Genomic DNA, 21,528 nt, shown 5'->3' with positions numbered 1-21,528 from the left:
AACATCATTTTTCTGTACAATATGTAAAGCAATATTACAACAGCAAAACTGTGAAAACTGGAACAGTCTATCTTAAAAGGGATGTCAAGAGACTAACAATACAATAAATTTAGTTAAAAAAATTAACATAATTGTGCAGGTACAGGAAAATTAGGAAGTAAAGTAAAAGTATATGAATTATTGAGATTTTTCAAAACTATGAAAATACTTATATATTCCATAAAGGACTGCTAACTAGCAAAGACTAGAAAGAGACATTTTAAAGTTTTGTAACTGCATATTTAAAAGAAGAAACTGATCTATTTAAAAAAACTTGATCTATTAAAAAAAACTTATCAGGGCAGGTGGATTATTCAATCAGTTGAGCATCGAAGTTTTGAATTTGGCTCAGGTTATGATCTCAGGATCATGGGATCATACCCTGCATCAGGCTCCAAGCTCAGCAGGGAGTCTACTTGGGATTTTCTCTCTCCCTCTCCTTGTACCCCTCCCCCTGCTCATGCTTACTCGCTCTCATCTCTCTCAAATAAAAAATTCTTTTAAAACAAATTATCAGGACACCTGGGTGGCTCAGTTGGTTAAGCAGCTGCCTTCGGCTCAGGTCATGATCACAGCGTCCTGGGATCGAGTCCCACATCGGGCTCCTTGCTCAGCAGGGAGCCTGCTTCTCCCTCTGCCTCTGCCTGCCATTCTGTCTGTCTGTGCTCGCTCTCTCCCACCCCTCTGATAAATAAATAAAATCTTAAAAAAAAAAATAAATAAAACAAATTATCAAAACCCCAAGCCCCAAGGGAGATTTAAATGCACACATCCCCTTATATTTTGACTGAAAAAAAAACTGATTTAAACTAATTTTTTTGTAATCATAAATTATCTTGAGCCATCCTTCAGATTTCAAATTAACAACAGTGGCAGTTCAGGAACTCAGTGGCTTGACTGGACCACAGCAGTTAGAGACACTGGTCTTTAAAGGAAGACCAGAAACAAAGGAAGACAGTACAAAGTTTAAAGTTTATTATTTTTCTCCTATAAAGCTGAATAGCTCATAATAAGAAATAATAAACAGCTTTTAAAAAGTGATCTCAAGGCACCTGAGTGGCTCAGTTGGTTGAGTGGACTCTTGATTTCAGCTCAGGTCATGATCTCAGCATCATGAAAGCAAGCCTGGCACCAGGTTCCATGTTCAGAGCCGTGTCAGCTTGAGATTCTCTTCTCTCTTTCCTTCTCCCTGCCCTGCTCCTCTCCCTGCTCACATGCACACTCTCTCTCACTCTAAATAAATAAAATCTTTTTTTTTTTTTTTTAAGATATATCTATTCACTTGAGAGAAAATGTGTGTGTGAGCTGAATAGGGATGGGGAAGGCACAAAGGCAGAGAAAATCTCAAGCAGACTCCCAGCTGAGAGCAGAGCCTGACTTCATGACCCTGAGATCGTGACCCGAGCCAAAATCAAGAGTTGAACACTCAACTGGCTAAGCTACCTTGGAGCCCCCAAATAAATAAAACCTTAAAAGAAAAAAGAAAGTGGATCTGGGAGAAAAAAGTGGTCTGAAAAGATCTCAGAAACTATTTCTGAGATGCAGAGGCTACTCCATTTCCTAAAATTTAAAATTTTCAGCACACTAAGGATAGACTGCATGGAATATAAAACTTCTTTTCACAGTATACTTGAAGAAAAAACTTGGGCAGTCAGTGCCCTCACTGAGCTTAATGGGAAATCAAACAAATCAAAAATAAATATGCAATTATAATATCGTATGACTGTCTCCTGGAACATACAGAAGCGCATTGATGGGGGGAGGAGGAGAGTCCAAAAAGGTTTCCTATAAGAAGGGACATTAATTTTTTTTTAAGATTTCTTATTCATTTGACAGAGAGGGAGAGCACAAACAGGGGGAGCAGCAAGCAGAGGGACAGGAAGAAGGCTCCCCATGGGAGCAGAAGTCCAACTCTGGGCTCCATCCCAAGACCCTGGGATCATGACCTCAGCTAAAGACAGACAATTAAACAACTGAGCCACCCAGGCACCCCAAGAAACAAACAGAAGTTAGCGAATAAATGTATGTTACAGACAGAGCAAATTCAAATGCCTAAAGATGAGAAATACGGTGCCTTGAAGAAAGAGAAAATAGTTGAATATGGCTACAAAAAGGATGGCTCTGTGTGTGTGTCTGTTTGTGTGTTAGAGAAAGACATCTGTCTTGCCTTTTTTTGGTGGGGCTGAGGATACGACCAAGTAAAAATTTAGATGTTAAGGAAGATAAAAAGATATAAACTACGGAAGTAAGCAAGGGCCAAGAATTTGGACCTAACCAAAGTGTAACAAAACTCACTGAAAGGTTTAGAAAGAAGAGTAATAACAAGTTAAAAAAATGCATTCGAGGAAGATCACTCAAGTCTACCTTTTATCACCAACGCCCAAGTATGTCAGACACAAGCCTAAACAGTAAAATCCAAGATGAGTAAAATACAGGTTCTGCCCTCAACTTAAGAAACACTAAACCAAGTATTGACAATACATGCAGTAAGAAAAAAAAGTTATAGAAGTATCTATAAGATATATAGAAATATTACAGAGCAGTGAAGAATTCAAAAGTAGTAATCTTGGGGCGCCTGGGTGGCTCAGTGGGTTAAGCCTCTGCTTTCAGCTCAAGTCATGATCTCAAGGTCCTGGTTTCGAGCCCCACATCGAGCTCTCTGCTCAGGGGGAAGCCTGCTTCCCCCTCTCTGTCCGCCTCTCTGCCTACTTGTGATCTCTGTGTCAAATAAATAAATAAAATCTTTAAAGAAAAAAAAAAAAAGTAGTAACCTTTAAAGAAACAGAACAAAATCCAGAATTCAACAATGTATAATTCACACTATCTGGTATCACATGACATACTAGACATTCAAAGAATGAGGGAAAAAAAATCAATCAATAGAAACAGACCAATAAATGATAATGATTGGATTAGTAAACAAAGACTTTACAAAAATGCATACAAACTCTGGAGAAAACACTAAATACATGAGGTACTAGCCAACAGGAGAAATAGAACAAGATACTAAAAAGCACTTAATAAATCCAAAAGAAGTCAGGAAAAGACAAAAGAAGAAGAAAAGGTGAAACAAGAGAAAAGCAGCAAGATGATAGGCATAAAAATAACCATAACAGTAATTATGTTAAATGTAAACAGCCTAAATAAATTAATTAAATGACAGGGAGTATCTGACTGAATTTTAAAAAGCAAAACCTAACAATAATATAAGCTATCTGCAAAAAATTGAAGAGTAGTTGCCTTGGGGTCAAGGAGTGAAAGAGTAGTGTATAACAAAACAATAATAGCAACGTGAGGGGGCCAAAGAAGGTTGAGGATTTAAATAAGAGGCTACTTTTAATCAATAACAGCCAAGATATCATTTCTACAAAACCTGAAAACACTGCACTGCACTGAGACTATACATGACACTATCTGTTCCTTAAGGCTTCAATTTACTTTAAAATATTGATTTTTCACGGCACCTGGGTGGCTCTGTCACTTAAGTGCCTGCCTTTAGCTCAGATCACGATCTCAGAGTATTGGGATCCAGGCCCACACTAGATTCACTGCTCCACAGGAGGTCTGCTTCACCCTCTTCTTCTACCCCTCTCCCTACCCACTGTGCTCATATTCTTTCCCCCACCCTCTCCCTCCCTCAAATAAATAAAAATCTTTTAAAAAAATACTGATTTTCAATCTACATTCTCATAGTCAATGCTCTTGTAACAAGCCCCATATAACCAAACTGCCAAAACTCAAGCTACCCCATCCCTAAATAGAACATAATGCCTAATGCAGAAGGACTGAAAGCTTCCAATCAGCCCCTCTGTTCCCATACACTAAGTTGTATGCACATGTGAGTTTTATTTGTTCTCAAACCCATTGACACCAGTAGTAGTTACTACTGTAATTGATCTTGAAATAATTTTTATTACTATTACTTTTTAAGGAGGCTGTGCAGGGCCTCAACTCACAACCTGAGATCAAGACCTGAGCTGAGATCAAGAGTCAGATGCCTAACAAAATGAGCCACCCAGGCACCCCAAAATGAAATAATTTTTAAACCAACATAATGAATACAAAAGAATTATGCCTTGGAGGGAAGTGGGGATGGAAATTTATAGTCAAATAAAGCCCTATAATTCTGCTTTTACTTTTTTTGCATTTTTTATTTAAATTGAATTGATTACCATATAATGTATTAGTTTCAGATGTAAAGTTCAGGGATTCTTCAGTCTTATATAATACTTACTGCTCACTATATCATGTGCCTTCCTTAATGTCCATCACCCAATTACCTCATCCCCTCACCCCCATCCCCTCTATAATTCTGCTTTAGATGAAATATGTCCCCCTCCTAGCATTTTCCAAAGCTTATCAGGAAGTTTCTAAATCCTTTTTCACAAGATACCTCTTAAGTATAGTCATCAAAATTCTGACTCCCTTGCTGGGGAGTGGGAGTGGGGAGGGATAGGGTGGCTGGGTTATGGACATTGCAGAGGATATGTGCTATGGTGAATGCTGTGAAATGTGTAAGCCTGATGATTCACAGACCCATACCACTGGGGCAAATAATACATTATATGTAAATTTAAAAAATAAATAAATAATTCTGACTCTCTTTGAAATTGATTTTTAATTATACAGAATTTTTAATAAACTCTGACTTATTTAAAAATACCCCAATAAAACTAAGAAAACATAGGAAAACTGCCACTTGCTCAGATATCACTGCAGCTCTGAAGCATTACAAAAAGGTATAGGTGTTATTTCATTCTTTGAATAATAAAACTGGTCATGCTGAAAATACAACTGAGGGCACATGGGTCGTTCAGTCAGTTGAGTGACTCTTGATTTCAGCTCAGGTCTTAATCTCAGGTTAGTAAATTTGGGCCCTACCATACACTTAAGGATGGGTGTGGAGCCTACTTAAAACTTAAAAAAAAGTGGCAGCAGCCCTTTCTGCCCACAGCTCCTGTCCCCAAATAAAATCACTTTTTGTACCCCCTCTCAAAAAAACCCACCACTAGCGCCTGGGTGGCTCAGTGGGTTAAAGCCTCTGCCTTCAACTTGAGTCATAATCCCAGGATCCTGGGATCAAGCCCCACATGGGCTCTCTGCTCCGTGGGGAGCCTGCTTCTCCCCCTCTCTCTCTGCCTGCTGTGATCTCTGTCTGTCAAATAAATAAATAAATAAATAATCTTTTTTTAAAAAGTGTTTAAAAAAATGTCTTAACAAAAAAAAAAAAAAAACCCACCACCACAACAACAAAAGTAAAAACAAAAAATTTTAACTTGGAAATTTTAAAAATTAAAAAAAAAGGAACACACAACTGAAGGGTGCCTGGCTGGCTCATCAGAAAAACATGCAACTCTTGATATCAGGGTTTTGAATATAAGCTTCAGAGTGGGTCTAGAGATTACTTAAAATAAACTGAAAAAAAGGAAAAAGAAAAAAGAAAACACAACTGAATAGAGCTACAGATATGTTTTAATAAGGTATAGTGGTAATGAAAAAGATAATGGTATTGGAAAATGAATTATTAGGAACCAAAAATTCCTAATTCTTTAAATTCAAGTTACACGGGGCGCCTGGGTGGCTCAGTGGGTTAAGCCGCTGCCTTCGGCTCAGGTCATGATCAGGTCCTGGGATCGAGCCCCGCATTGGGCACTCTGCTCAGCAGGGAGCCTGCTTCCTCCTCTCTCTCTCTCTGCCTGCCTCTCTGCCTGCTTGTGATCTCTCTCTCTGTCAAAGTAAATAAATAAAATCTTTAAAAAAAATAAAAATAAAAAAAATAAAATAAAATCAAGTTATATTTTAAAAAAAAAAGTTACATTCAAAAACAACTAAAACCATTATCAGGAATACACATATAAAAATACAAAAAGTTTAAAAAGGAATGAGAATATGGTTGTCTTACTTTGTATTGCTTTAACTATAATCTATGCACTTGAATTTGAACAAAAAGAAAATTAATGGAATGATGCACAGCAGTCAAGCCATAGTAACAGCAGTTACCTCAGGGGAAAACATTCTTGGTACATGCCTTCTGAAAGATTTTTGTAATCATCTCCTATTAAGTATCTCTTGTATGGCAGGGAAGTATTAGGTTTTGGCTGGATAAATTCTTCATTTTAACATACCTGATATCCAATTTTTAAAGAGTCTGGTAATATTCAAATCTACAGTTGACCCCTGAACATTGCAGAGGTAAGCACACCAACAATCCCCACCTTGCGCAACAGAAAATCCAAGCGTAACTTCTGACTCCCAAACACTTAACTACTAGTAGCCTACTGCTGACTGGAAGCCTTACTCATAAACAGTCAAGTAACACATATTTTGTATGTTATATGTATTATATACTGTCTTCTTACAATATAAACATGTCATCAATTTCCAAACGCTCATGTCAAAGATAACTAAGCAATCATTACACAGCTACTACTACTTATTGAAAATCTACTGAGTCACCTATTCACCTTATATAAGGCTAGGTTAAGTATTTTACACAAAGCCAGTTATATAAAAAAAAAATTAAAAAAACAGTATCAACCTACACCAAGTCTGTCTGGCCCCAAAGTCAGTGAACCATGGTATTTTCTCCAACATTTTTCACAAGAACACATAACCTAACAGAGCTCTAAGTGGGTCCCATAAAACATAACAGAATCTAGGAGCCAAGAAGAGCTACCTCTCTGAGCTAATGAATGCTTTACCTCCACCCTTCCATTCTCCAGGAAGAAAGAGATTAGTTTACTAAAGACTGTAATGACAAAAAGAAAAAATGAGAGAAAATAAAATACAGAACTTCTCCCAGGAAGTTTCTTTATAACTTAAAAAAGCAGTAAAACTTACACTTCTAGCAAGAAGTATGAAAGTGCCTCTGTGTTATCAAATTTTAAAATATTGCCAAAATGTGTAAGTGAAAATTGTATCTTACAAAACTATAATTTTATATTTTCCTTATTATAAATGAGATCAAGTGTCTTTTCAAGGAGCTAAATATTTGTATGCCATTTTCTGTAATTTGCTTTTTCATGTGCTTTGCAAATTTTCAGCTGTTTTTCGATTATTTTCTTATTAATTGGTATGAATGTTTCCACATTAGGAAAACGAATAATTTGTGAAATAAGTAGCAATTTTTCCCCATTTGTCACTTGCCTTTTATTTTTTTCTTCAGGCAGAAAAACTGTATTTTATATAGCTGAATTTACCAATGTTACTTCAAAGCTTCTAGAGTTGTCTGCAATGGTTAAGAGGCCTTCACCACTCAGAATGTAAAAGAACTCTATGTGCTTGAGTTTTTTGCCACTAATACCTTATGATTAATTTTTCATTTATAATTCTTTGATCCATCTGGAATTTACTGTATATGAGGCAGGAATCCAAATTTACGTGTTTTGGTTTTTTTTCAAAATGGCTTATTATTGACTCAGTTTAATTTACTTAGTAACTCATATTTTTTTTACTTAAATTGAAGAGCTCTCTTTATCAAACGAAAAGAATGCTTTATAGATTTAGATGCACTTTCTATTCTTTTTTTTTCTAGTCATAAGCACATACCACTCTGTTTGCATATAGTTAGTTTCATAATGTGGTTTAATAAATTACGAAAGCAGTATTTACTGTGATTTTTTCCTAGAATTTTTGTCTGTATTTGGCCAACCAACTGATAATATTGGGAGCTTTGACTTTGTTATGTTGTTGGTTTTTTCTATTCAAGAATATGGCAGAACTTTCTACTTGTTTACATGAATATCTTCTGTGTTGTTCAGTATTTTAAAGTTTTCTTCTTATAGATGGTGTCCATTACTTGTTAAGTTTGTCTTTAGTACTTCAGCTATTTCATTGCTTCTATTAAAGTTTTTTTTTAAACTTAAAAAAAAAAAGGCAGTACAAGTAGATCATGCTCAAAGACCAAAAATTCTAAACTCTGGCTATTCAATTCCGATACAACTCAGCAGTGCTTTTTGTAAAACTTAAGGCTATATAACGGCACTAAATTACTTCAACAGATACTCTACATTTTCCAAAAATTCCCAATATAAAACCATGACTCATTTTAAGTTAAAAAGAGAAAAGAAAATCCTAAATGATGAAATAATAATAAATGTAATTCTGTACCCCTTAAAGATTTTTAGTAGGCCAAATTCTAATATTAATGCCAATAAATTAGTATAGAATTATTTTCTGAGGAATCTGAGAGGCAGGGCAGGAGGTCTAGGGGATAGGGAAGAAAAAAATGAAACAAGATGGGATCAAGACCCAGGGTCCTGGGATTGAGCCCCACATCAGGCTCTCTGCTCAGAGGGGAGTCTGCTTCCTCCTCTCTCTCTCTGCCTGCCTGCCTACTTGTGATCTCTGTCAAATAAATAAATAAATATAATCTTTTTTAAAAAGGGGGGGGGCATCTGGGTGGCTCAGTGGGTTAAAGCCTCTGCCTTCAGCTCAGGTCATGCTCCCAGGGTCCTGGGATCAAGCCCCACATCAGGCTCTTTGCTCACTAGGGAGCCTGCTTCCCCATCTCTCTCTCTGCCTGCCTCTCTGCCTACCTGCAATCTCTGTCAAATAAATAAATAAAATCTTAAAAAAAAAAAAAAGATGGAATCAAGAGGGAGACAAACTATCTTAATCTCACAAAACAAACTGAGGGTTGCTGGGCGGTAGGAGGTAGGGAGAGGATGGCTAGGTATGGACATGGGGAAGGGTATATGCTATGGTGAGTGCTGTGAAATGTGTAAGCCAGATGATTCACAGACCTGTACCCCTGGGGTAAATAATACATTATATGTTAATAAAAATTAAAAAATAAAAAAAAAATTTTAAAAACTCTTTACAAAGATCACTTTTCTGCTAACTTCCCTATAAATTTAAAATAGGATTTTAACTGCAAACATTTTGAAATACATACCTTTAAGGACCTTGCTTCTTAAAGAAAGAAGACAGAAGGCTACTCAAAAAATAATTTTTCTGTTCTTTTACCTTCCATTTATATATCACCAATCTACTTTTATAAACTTACATCCTACTATCACCCAGTACATATCATTCACCACAACCAAACTGGAATACCAAGTTTCTGAACATTTACTGAGTCCAACTTAATCTGCTAAAGATCATACCAACAAGTTAAGAAGAATACTAGGCTTTATGTTGGATGAATTTTCATTGTTTAACATGTTTAGCATCCCATTATTAAAGAACCTTAATAAAATTCAAGTCTAGGGCGCCTGGGTGGCTCAGTGGGTTAAGCCGCTGCCTTCGGCTCAGGTCATGATCTCAGGGTCCTGAGATCGAGTCCCACATCGGGCTCTCTGCTCAGCAGGGAGTCTGCTTCCTTCTCTCTCTCTCTCTCTGCCTTCCTCTCTGCCTACTTGTGATCTCTCTCGGTCAAATAAATAAATAAAATCTTTAAAAAAAATAAAAAAATAAAAAAATAAAATTCAAGTCTATTACAAGGTAAAAGAGAAAACACATAAACAAATTTCCAAAAGTTCCTATCAAACATAATGAAATAATTATTGCACATTAATAATGCTGAGAACAGCCATAACAACAAAATAACCTAACAACAATTACAATAGCGCTTTACTACTATGTGTACTGTGTGCTCAAGTAATCCTCACTGCTTGGAATGAATGATGTCTTCTACTGTCACCTATCAAAATCCTTCATTTTTCTTCAAGATTCAATTCAGTGTCATTTCTTTTTTTTCTTTCTTTCTGTTTTTTGGGGGTTTTGGTTTATTTGTTTGTTTTTAAGCAGGTGCTCCCTCCATGTCCAACATGGGGCTTGAACTCACAACCCTGAGATCAAGAGTCAGATGCTCTGGTGACTGACCCAGCCAGGTACCCTTCCTCATTAAATTTCCTGATCATTTACAACAACTGAATGAGAGATGTCTTCTCTCTCTATACCCACAGAATCTCTATACGACATCCCTAGAGTATACACAGATAATACACAGCAATGGAATATGGTATATTTTATCTTCTTCTCTGTTACAAGCCCTTGAGGGAAAAACTATCTTATTTTTCATCTACTAAAGCATCTTGGAGTATTTGTAGGCATTTGCTGACTATTGATTAAACTCAACATTCTGGGCACCTGGGTGGCTCAATGAGTTAAGTGTCTGCCTTTGGCTGAGGTCAGGATTCCAGAGTTCTGGGATAAAGTCCCACTCAGGCTCCCTGCTGAGTAGGGAGTCTGCTTCTCCCTCTGCCTTCCCCCACCTTATACATATGCACACACACTCACTGTCTCTCTCTGAAAAATAAACAAAAATTCTTTAAAAAAAATAAACTCTAAATGTTCTACCATATTTCACAAAGAATTTAAATGGACTGAAATGAAACTCTGAGCTCAACTTATATTGTTCTAATGCTTTGAAGTAGGACAGATTCTGGTTAACTCTTTCAGTTAAACAAATCAGCTAAAAGGAATGACTTAAATTGAAATTTTTATATTCTATTTGAGAATGTAAACATGTCCACTTCTTAATATTCTGCAACTAATTACTTACCTGAGACCATGGTCTGTGATCTGATAACATCCAGACAGACTGAGAAACAGAAGTACACGTCCAGTCTCTTGATCAGATTTTTCACTCCCAGAGTAAATTAAGTCTTGTCCTCTAAGCAATCTAGTCCTTGATGCTTTTTTACACAATGCAGAAGACTCTGGGAGTGCTGACATAGTTCTTAGAGCTGTTCCTGTACAACAGAATGAATGACCACAATATGCAAAGGCTGGAGAAGCACAATGCTGCTGCCAACAGACACTAGTCCTTAATCCAACAATATCTTTACTGTAACAACCAGAGGAGGAACAACTAAAGTTGGATGCTGTTTCCATTACACAAAGACTTTCAACATTTCTATGTCTCCATTCTACAGCATCTTCAATATCAGCCAAATCTTCAGCATCTAACATCCACACATATGGAGAAGTGAAACTGTCAGAAGAAACGGTCTTAGTCCAGGGGTGTTCATTATCCATTTCTTCTCCAATACCTTTGTTAGTTAAATCGTGCAAACAAGTGTATTGCTTGGTGGACTGCATGGTAATGTCTTTATTTTTCCATGTAGTCGAAGTAATTTTGCTCGTAGTTTTTAAAAGGCCACTCTGATGAGATGTCAGAATTCCAAGGGCTCTAGAAATCTTCTCTAGAGCCACATCTGTGATTTTTTCACATCCAGACAGATCAAGATGCCGAAGGCTCTGGCAGCAACCAAGCCAAGACCAACTATAATTAAGAAATAATAGGACTATTAGTGGCTATTGTTAAAATCTTCAAAAGCATTTGATTATATGTGAATAGACAGAAACTAAAAGATTTAAAATCTAATATAATCAAATATTTACTGAGTATCTACTGTCAGGCATTATTTTAGAAACTAGGAATTAGAAAAGACAGTAAGAGTAATTAGGGTTTAAGATTATTGCTACTCTTCTGTTATAAGGGAAGGAGGACAAAGATATAAAAAGGAGAGACTTCACATATTATTCCAACAAGTAACCAGTAGAGGAAAGGCTATACACACACCAAAGAAAGAGAGTAACTAATTAAAGGAGGAAGATCCAGAAGAAACAAACTCTAGGAACCGGGACAGAATTAGCCATAGCCAGAGAAGGGTACACCTCTCCCTCTGAACCAGGAAGAGAGATACTGATATAAATGCTAGAGGGGGAAAGAGAAGGGTGAGGTAGAATAAGAAAGAAAGTGATGGTATCTAAGGAAATAAAACCTATGAAGACTGTAGCTTGAGGAAAATGTTATAGTTCCAGAATATGAAGAATGTAAGAGAAAGCTTTGCCAAATGGCATTTGGAGCCCAAATGAAACTGGAAACTTCTTAAAAATATATAATGCCAATCTACATTGACTGTCCAGCAAGGCTCAAAGGTCTAGACACAGTAGAGGATTATAAAGATAAAAGGATGATGCAAACTGAACTTTTGGATCAGCTGGATCCTATGGACAAGAAGCAAAGAACTGGAGGGTGCTATCAAGTTAAGTCACATATGACTTAGATCTAATAGTACAATTAAACTGCAATTATGGAAATAAGAAACTACAGAACAATTCTACTAATACATAGGTTGAAATCATTATACTGAAATGTCCAAAAAATAACTAACCTGTCAAATGCAGAATCTGAAATGTCAGTCTGGGTCAGATCCAGATGCTCCAAGTTAGGACAAAGTTCTAAAATCTGCCTAACCTGGTAGGGGGGTGGGGGGAGGAGATTAAGAAAGACATCACTTTTAGTAAAAAACTTTCAGTAAATAACATAAGCCAGTGGTTCTCAAGTTTTGTGCATGTAAAAAATCACTTCAGTTCATGTATTCACAAATATATATTCTGAACTCAAAACTCTGGACAATCTGTGTTAGTAACCATGAGATTAGACCCAAGAAATTTATATTTCTAAGGAATACCCAAGGAGATTCTGATGGAGGACAAGACACACTTGTAAGACAGTGTGATTTAATCTCACTTGCCTGTTTTACAAACTCTTACATATAAAGAAACATTAAAAAAAACTGGGTTTCATCACTGAACTTAGTATCTGTGAAACTAAGTAAATTGTTTAACCTCTCCCAGTCTCTGTTTCCTTTTCTATAATGTGTAGAGGGTACCTCTATACCAAAACTACTAGGAAAACTGAAATGAAATAACATGAAAATTTAGCAGTGTACGGCTGCCCATGGGAAGGCACTCTCCTAAGTAAACAGCTATTTTTTTTTCCTTCATTAAATTCAGGAATAAGTAAACCAAATTTAGATCACGGCTACTTTTTCTTAATACCCAAACTAGTACTAATTTATACATACCATTTTGCTGGAAACTGCAGAGCTGTATGCTAATACTATAGTTTTTACTGAAGTTCCGACATATGGTAGAACATTATGAATTAAGCCATGAAGTAAACGTTTTTCCATTTGCGCAATGCTGATAGCAATTGATTCCTCTGCAGACTCTTCTGTAAAATGAATTCAAAAATCTAAGAATTTGATACCAGTAATTCTATTAGGCTACTCAAGGAATCACCAAGTCATTTAATATGAAATACTTTTTGCTTTTTTTTTTTAAGTAGGCTCCACGTCCAGTGTGCAGCCCAGTGCAGGGATTGAACGCATTACCCTGAGATTAAGACCTGAGCTGTGATCAAGAGTCAGGTGCCTATCCAGCTGGGTCAACCAGGTCAACCCCTTTTCTTTCTCTCTATGCTTTTTTTTTTTTTTTTAATACTTGATGCTACTCTTAAACTCCCTTATATATGTAAAGCAACTTCAATGGATAAGGTCTCACTCACCAGAACTTAGTATTTAACAGGTCTGACATCAACTAAAAAGAGACAAAAGGGGAAAAAAACTTTATAATGAGAATGAAAGTTTTTTTTCACTTTTTGAGGCTGAAGGTGATGAGTAAATATAGCAGAGACAGAAAAAATAACTTCAGCTTCAGGAACTTGAAAAAGTTTTGGAAAAATATTGAGTATTTAAAAGAACAGTAAAAGCTCTTCAAGAAAATAGAAGCTCTTTAAGAAAAAAATCAAAGAAAAATAACTATAATAAAAAGTATCATTTGTTATTTTAGAAAAATAAAAGGGACACAGAGCTAAAAAGGATTTAAAACAACTGAATGAGCCTGGTCATAATAAATCAAGTAAATACCTTAGAATTTTTAAGAAGCGTGGTTTTTGGTTTTTGCTTAATAACTTCTGTAGAGCCTAGATGTTTGCAATAGGATGCCACACTGTTAACAACCAACACCACAAAAACACTACAAACTCCGATTTGATATAAGTGAAAAAAATATGCCAACTAAACCAAAAAAAAAGAATTAATAATTGTATTACCTTTCTCAGGGCACTATTATTATTATGCTTACCTAAAGACATAACCTGAATATCTCTAACAGTTTAACAGAATTAAGAAAGTCTCATTTTTAAGAAAGTCTCATTTAAAATAAAACTGAGTGTAGCTTACAAAAGAAATATTTCAAAAAATTCTGAATTTGTGACTAATGGTTCCATATTTACAGATTTACATAAATTTCTTGTTTATTAGTCAGACATATGTAAAGTACAAAGATAAAAATGACTTTTGGCAAACCCTATCTATCCTACAGTAACTTTATTCTCAAATAATTCTTTTGTTTCTGTGGTCCTCCCTATCTAAATCTGTTTTACTGGAAAATCCTAAAAAAATTTTTAAAAAATAAGAAATTAAATATCCTATGAAGAACAGTATCTTCCTGCAAGACTAGAAAAGACAACTAAACTGAAAAAGCACTAACATAAAATATAGGTGGTAGATTCAAAGTTTAGTCTTAACTACACCAAACAGCTGAACGGATATATTACCTTAACAAGACTCAATCATTACAGCCTTAACCTTTCCTCTTCAATGTGAATGCTTATTGATAAACATTCTTTGGTTATTTCCTCAAGTGATGAGACAAATACACTAAGTTTGGTAAAGACTTTAAAGCTCACATGGGTTTTGCTCAAACTTCTGAGGAGACCTTAGTCACCCTATTTAAAATTTTAGTTTCTTTCCTCTCTTTCTCCATGGCTCCTGACACTATCCAGCACAGCAGATATATTTTGCCTGTGTTTATCATTTATCTTCCCTCTTTTTTTTTTTTTTTTTAATTTTATTTATTTGAGAGAGAAGGAGAGAGAGGGAGTTAAAAAGCAGGGGGAGCGGCAGAGGGAGCCGGAGTGGAAGAAGCAGATTCCTGGCTGAGCAAGGAGCCCAATGCAGGGCTTGATCCCAGGACCCTGAGATCAAGATCTGAACCAAAAGATAGATGCTTAACTGACTGAGCCACCCAGAGGTCCCTCCCCTCTCCAAATTGTAAGGCCAAGGATTTTTTTTTTCCTATTTTGTTCGCTATTAACCTCACGCCCAAGAAAGTTCTTGCCACAGGGTGAGCATATCACCCAATCTAGCTGAAACAGACCTCCTTCTTATGCAGCATCCTCTAAATGTTCAAAACCATAACACAATGTGGCGACTTCATTTCACAGAGCTTTATTTTTATAGTCCTCCTTTTCTACATTTGGTTCTTTGCCAAAAATTTTTTTTAAAAGATTTATTTATTTATTTGGGCGGGGGAGAGGGTAAGAAACTCAAGCATACTCCCTGCTGAGCACAGAACCTGACATGGGCCTGGATCCCACCCTGAGATTAAAACCTGAGCAGAAACCAAGAGTCTGACACTTAGCCAACTACACCATCTAGGCGCCCCCAGCTTAGTATTTTTTAAGTGAGCAAGTTATACATAAAAATTCCATGCAGTTTCAGTTTTACCAGGTATTAGAATGTCTTGTCTGTTTTTTTTTTTAACTCTTTCACCATTTTTAGTAATCATCTCCTATAATACTGCCTAAGAATTTTTCTCTTCCTCCTCTATACTCCCAAATAGTGTCTTTCTGAACCTCTACTGTGGCATTTTTAATTATATGCCTTGAATTAAGAATTACCTATTCTAAATTCTCTGCCAGATGAGTTCTTTAAGAATAAAGTCTTAGGGGGCGCCTGGGTGGCTCGGTGGTTTGGGCCTCTGCCTTCGGCTCAGGTCATGATCTCAGGGTCCTGGGATCGAGCCCCACGTCGGGCTCTCTGCTCGGCGGGGAGCCTGCTTCCCCCTCTCTCTCTGCCTGCCTCTCTGCCTACTTGTGATCTCTCTCTGCCTATCAAATAAATAAATAAAAATCTTAAAAAAAAAAAAAAAAGAATAAAGTCTTAGTCACCCTTCAATTTTCCCACAGTACTTATAGTATGGCTAGACTAATTATAATCCCTTGTCATTTACAGAGAATTTTCATATATACATAACTTAATTCCACATTGTGAACCAAGTAGTATTATGGTTTACAAATGAATAAAGAGATTCAACAGCTTCATGCTCCTTCCTCTAAGCCAGGATAACTCAATAAATATTGCTGAACTGATCAAATAAAATGGTCCTAAAAGACACACTGTAAACTACAAAGTGCTATATAATGAATGTACATTACTTCAATAAGGAGAACAGCCATTATTTTCTGACTTAAGTATTTAAATATAACAACAGATGGGAAAAAATCCTATATACACTTAAATCAAACAGAATAAATTTTAAGTTTGCTTATTATTCTTTCAAATTTTACAAAGCAGTAGGCTTATAAACTCAATTTCTTTAGAAGACACAAAATATGCAAATCTTAACACCTAATAATTTATAAGCACTTAACTGTTAAGTATATTAATTACTAAAGCACCATGTATTCATTTTAATTCCAAACATAGCTTACCAGATTCATCTATATCAGCATCTTCATCCCACTCCTGAAAAGCACGACTTTCATCTTTTCTATTTTTCACCCATTCTTCATCAGGTTCAGTATCAAGTTCAGTTGCTGGACCACTATACCAGTCACCTACTCAACAAATAAATAAAAGGAACAAAGTAAGATTAGACCAGTTACCATTAAAAAAAAAATTTACCTATTTACAATGAAAATCTCTGCACACAGAAAATATTTGAGCTCTAGGCAATGGGCCAGCAAGTGTTAAAAATTTTCAATTATGGTTTAAAAATTACACTTAAATAATATGCAAGGGAATTTCAGACATACTAAAAAGAATTATGAAAAATAATTATCAATAGTCTTACATGCAATTTTAGAAATCATTGAAAAGAACTTAACCTTTTTCCCCTACTGTGGCTTCACACTGGCACCAGCAATACCCTCCAAATGATGATAGCTAATAAACAAAAGTAAGCAAAGACTTTCTGCTCAATAGTGAATAGTCGGCAATTCAGCAATAGATAGGAACATAGTCAAAGGGGAAAGATTAAGGTAAAGCTAAATCATAAATGTAAAGATCCTGGAGATTAAATTATACAACTGTGAAGTAAGAGACAATGCAGAATTAATTTACTGAACCCTTAACATTACATCTAAATTACAATTTTTCAATCTCAACAGTACTAACATTCTGGGCTGGGTAATTCTGTGCAGTGGGGAGCTGTACTGTGCATTGTAATATGGTGTTTAGCACAAACCCTGGCCTCTACTCACTGCAGGCTAGTAAAATCCTCCCAAATGGGACAAACAAAAATGTCTCCACAGACATTTCAAAATGTTCCCTGGATGGTGGTAAAAAATTCTGATTGAGAGACATTAGAAACAAACACCATAAATAAATTAAAAAAAAAAATTTTATTGAAACTTTTTGTTTAAACATTAAAAAACAAAGAGAAGCATATTTAAGATTGGTTAAGATCACAGAAGTCTTGTACAGCATTTTTACATTTGATCTTTACATCAAATAGTACCTTATTATGTGTTAATCCCTATTAATTAGTTATAAATAGTTAAAGATATAGCTAAACAAGAAAGTATTAAATATATCCATATTTCCCTCGACTTCTCACTTAATATTTCATTTTCCTCCAATAGGAAAATTATTCTACATAAAAATAATAATTCTGGGGCGCCTGGGTGGCTCAGTCAGTTAAGCGGCTGCCTTTGGCTCAGGTCATGATCCCAGGGTCTTGAGATCAAGCCCCACATCAGGCTCCCTGCTCAGTGAAGGCAGAGCCCGCTTCTCCCTCTCCCTCGGCCTGCCACTCTGCCTATTTGTGCTCTCTCTGTCAAATAAAAAAAATAAAATCTTAAAAAATAATTATAATTCTAATCATTTAGTAAGTCCACTCAATACTTCAAACAGCTTTGCTAAAAAAATATCTAAGAACAGCTATTTTAAAGATGCTATATATTAACATAAAAAATAAAATTTTTAAAATTAAATTTATAATTATGTGAGAAATATATATTTCCATGTCAAAATGACAAATTACAGACAACAAAAATATTTAATTTAAATGTGAAGTTAAAAGAGTCATTTAGAAGAAACTTTTCTAATTCAGTTTCATACAGGAAAAATGTATGCCATATTATTTGCTTTTACTCCATGACTACACTATATGCTCATAAAAAGGAAATTTTCTTTAATTGTTTATAAGTAAAAGTAACTTATCACAATGAAATAAATATGAAATTGTGATTTAGGATGAGGCATTGCCAATCACCAAAAAATATGCTGAAGACAAAAACAGAGTCAGTTATTCTGAGCCACTACCAAGGCAGCCCTAATGGTGCTTCATCTTTAAATTTTAAAGAATTTATTCTCTACTTTTTTATATAATTATTTAAATCTGTTCTGACAACCTATTAATTTCATTTTAACTCCAAACAGAGGCAAAAGCAGGAAGAAGTAGCATTTAAAAAGGAGCATAATGAATACCCATCACCTCATCACCGATCTTCAACAATTATCAACATTTTGCCAATTATTTTGCATTCTCTCCCCTATTTTTTTCCTATTTTAAAAGAAATTGCACACATCACATAAATCACCCATGAATACATCAGCATTGTAGTTTTTCAAAAGTGTAAACAAAAATCACATCAGCTAACTGTAAAATCTACTCTTTGGTCAACGTCTCAGAATTTCCCTCCCTGACCCTGCTTATTAATGTCTAAATGTAATCACTTAGAGAAATGGATTGAAGTATTTCTTAAAACAAACTAAAAGTTTCATTTACCTACCTCTAGCCCAATGAACAGGGTAAAGATGTTTCCAAAGCGATCCAGTTTTTGCGAGCTGAGACCATTTAGTGCTTACTTGACTGCATCGACACAATTCTTGAGGATTAAGATAACTGAAAATTGACAGCATTACCTCAGGAGGAAGATGGGTTATACCTGTGGCTTGTTCTGACACTTCCGCTTCTGAAATTAAAAAAAAAAAAAAAATCTTTAACATTAAAGGCTATAAGAGCAAATGCAGTAAAAAATTACAATCGCATTTCTATAAATAAAATCCAGTGCCTAAAGTCCACTCCTTCCTGCTTCCAAGATGTGAAAAGGAAATAACATGGACTAGTGGTAACATGGGGATGTTCAACTTGTTAAGAACCTGTAGGGTTAAACTATGAGGTCCCAAATCATACTTCATCAGTGGGAGCTACAATAATGAACACAGAACTGACTTCCTCTTACAAAGGCGTCACAGAAAAAACAATACTCACTCTGTAGCATAAGAAGCATCATTTGAAAAAGGAACCCAGCAGGTTATACAGCTTCAAATATAGAGTCAGCCAGATTATGAGATCTCCAAGGCATTTTTAATGACACACACAAATCTCGTAACACGTTCCATTCATGTATTAGGACTCCTGTCAATATTTTCCTTGTGTTCCCTCTTTGATTTTCACATGTGATATAAGAGGTCTGTCAAATCTAACTTCTGTAACCACAGGTAACCAAACCTACTTATACTATTTGTGAGCCAGCTGAGACAATGTAATGTTAACATTTCTAATGCTCGTGTACATTTTTACTGGCAATCTTTTGTCAGCAACTATTTTAAAAAAAAAAAGAGCCACTGAATGTCCAATTTCCTATAATAAATTACTTCAGGAGCATTTTTCCCAAAAAATGCAAATAAAGTGCTACAATAAGAATACAAACTACAAGAGATTCATCAATAAGGACTGCAAAGAATTTGGGGTACCTCGTACACCTGATCTGCCCTCACAAAGCAACTTAAATACAGAAATGCTGTGATCACATTACTTTAACCCAACCTTTTTCAAATGGCAAATATTTAATCATAATACAGCTATAATTTGCTTTGAAGGAGTGGGAAAACTAAATGTATTAAGTGTGATGCTTTTAAATCCCATGTGAGAATTACAATTAAACTAGACACAACAGGTCTTGGCTTGGTGTTGAAGGCACAAGCTGCATTTCAGAATGAAGCACACAAGCTTTATGGGTTTAATTATAGGCTCACCTATAAAAACATTTTTGTTTCAACATGTATCTCACCTACTTTGTTAAATAAAGAGAAAAGGACCAATTTCAAAGAATTTTAAGCTATTTTAACAGGACTGTCACTGTTATTGCCCATCTAGAAGCAGAAGAAAAATTTTTACTAGCCTGAGGATGCCAATTTCCTTTAATGATGTTTTTTTTTTTTTTTTTTTTTTTTTTTTTTTTTTTTAAGATTTTATTTATTTATTTGACAGAGAGAAATCACAAGTAGATGGAGAGGCAGGCAGAGAGAGAGAGAGGGAAGCAGGCTCTCTGCTGAGCAGGGAGCCCGATGTGGGACCCGATCCCAGGACTCTGAGATCATGACCTGAGCCGAAGGCAGCGGCTTAACCCACTGAGCCACCCAGGCGCCCCTAATGATGTTTTAAAAGGCAAAGCTATCAAGATCAATAAGAATAAATATGAGGTGGGGCGCCTGGGTGGCTCAGTGGGTTAAAGCCTCTGCTTTCGGCTCAGGTCATGATCCCAGGGTCCTGGGATCAAGCCCCACATGGGGCTCTCTGCTCAGCAGGGAGCCTGCTTCCCTTCCTCTCTCTCTGCCTACTTCTGATCTCTGTCATATAAATAAATAAAATCTTAAAAATAAATAAATAAATAAATATGAGGAAGTAGTTTATGAATTAAAAAGGCAAGCAGACTTTATTTGTACTTCTCATCTGTTTTCTTAAAGTAACAATACATAGAAAAACAGTGTTCTCATACTTGCTCCCCTGTGTATTATTACTGGATATAAGCTAAAAGAATAACACATGGAAAAGGATGGAAATAAAGCTATAAGCATAACTTATTTTAAAAACGGATGGACAAAACAAGGAAAGATAAACAGTCACTATGGTCAATGGAGCTCCGAAAGCTAGATGATGGGGAGGAAAAAAAAAGAAAGTTGAAAGATACTGCAAAAGTACTCTGTATATGATAGCTTTCAGTGATTCTAGCTGACCAAAATAATTTTTATTATTATTACTACATAAGTTCCTTTAAGAAACACTACACTGCATGTGGCCCAACATTACATTGCATATGGGATGTTAAATTATCATAAACCACACCAAATTCTTAGGAACTACTGTCTTCGGGGCAACTGGGTGGCTCAGTTGGTTAAGCGTCTGCCTTTGGCTCAGATCATGATCCCAAGATCCTAAGATAGAGCCCCACATCAGGCTTCCTGCTCAGCTTTTCTCTCTCTCTCCTTCTCTGCCCCTCCCTACCACTTGTTCTCCTCTCAAATAAATAAAATTTAAAAAAAAAAAAAAGAAATTATGTCTTCAATTAAATATACACTTGAAAATAAATGGCTTAAAATTATTCTTCTAACAAAATCTAAAGTTCTTATTAACAAGATGCAAATGGCCTCCAAACTTCTCACTATTTAAACATATGAATCTCACCTTTATCTGACTTTTCATCCACAGAATATTTAAAAAACTTCTGTCGCTCCTCAGCTTGATTCCACAGGCTAAGACCTCTAAGGAGTTCTGCGGTGTCCTTCTGAGAGCAGTGTTGTGCAATCACTTTCTTCTTAATATCCTTAAGCTCTTCATAGGTAAAATATTCCATTAACATTGGCTGAAAAACCTAAATGAAACATTCATAAGGAAAGA

The 21,528-nt window shown here is 35.7% G+C and overlaps 1 protein-coding gene and 1 long non-coding RNA gene across 4 annotated transcripts in view; one reads left to right on the top strand and one right to left on the bottom strand.

Annotated features, from left to right (window-relative positions):
* Nucleotides 1-21,528, bottom strand: part of FBXL5 (F-box and leucine rich repeat protein 5) — a 74,658-nt gene that overhangs the window by 8,324 nt on the left and 44,806 nt on the right. For all 3 annotated transcript variants that reach the window (XM_082728715.1, XM_082728716.1, XM_082728714.1), the window contains 6 exons: nucleotides 21,316-21,502; nucleotides 18,638-18,820; nucleotides 16,334-16,459; nucleotides 12,861-13,009; nucleotides 12,165-12,247; nucleotides 10,547-11,269 (listed from right to left, as the gene is read on the bottom strand). In XM_082728715.1, coding sequence (XP_082584841.1) covers nucleotides 10,547-11,269; nucleotides 12,165-12,247; nucleotides 12,861-13,009; nucleotides 16,334-16,459; nucleotides 18,638-18,820; nucleotides 21,316-21,502 — 1,451 coding nt within the window. The remainder of the gene's footprint in view (nucleotides 1-10,546; nucleotides 11,270-12,164; nucleotides 12,248-12,860; nucleotides 13,010-16,333; nucleotides 16,460-18,637; nucleotides 18,821-21,315; nucleotides 21,503-21,528) is intronic.
* LOC309863662 lies at nucleotides 4,151-8,624 on the top strand. The gene is made up of 2 exons (XR_014311167.1): nucleotides 4,151-5,598; nucleotides 5,832-8,624. It is a non-coding gene; the product is annotated as an uncharacterized lncRNA (long non-coding RNA).

This window comes from Mustela nivalis (genome assembly GCF_964662115.1).
Source record: "Mustela nivalis genome assembly, chromosome: 4".
In the NCBI taxonomy this organism is placed as follows: domain Eukaryota; kingdom Metazoa; phylum Chordata; class Mammalia; order Carnivora; family Mustelidae; genus Mustela; species Mustela nivalis.
The sequence above is the reverse complement of the archived record's forward strand: the minus strand, read 5'-3'. Positions and strand labels throughout refer to the sequence as shown.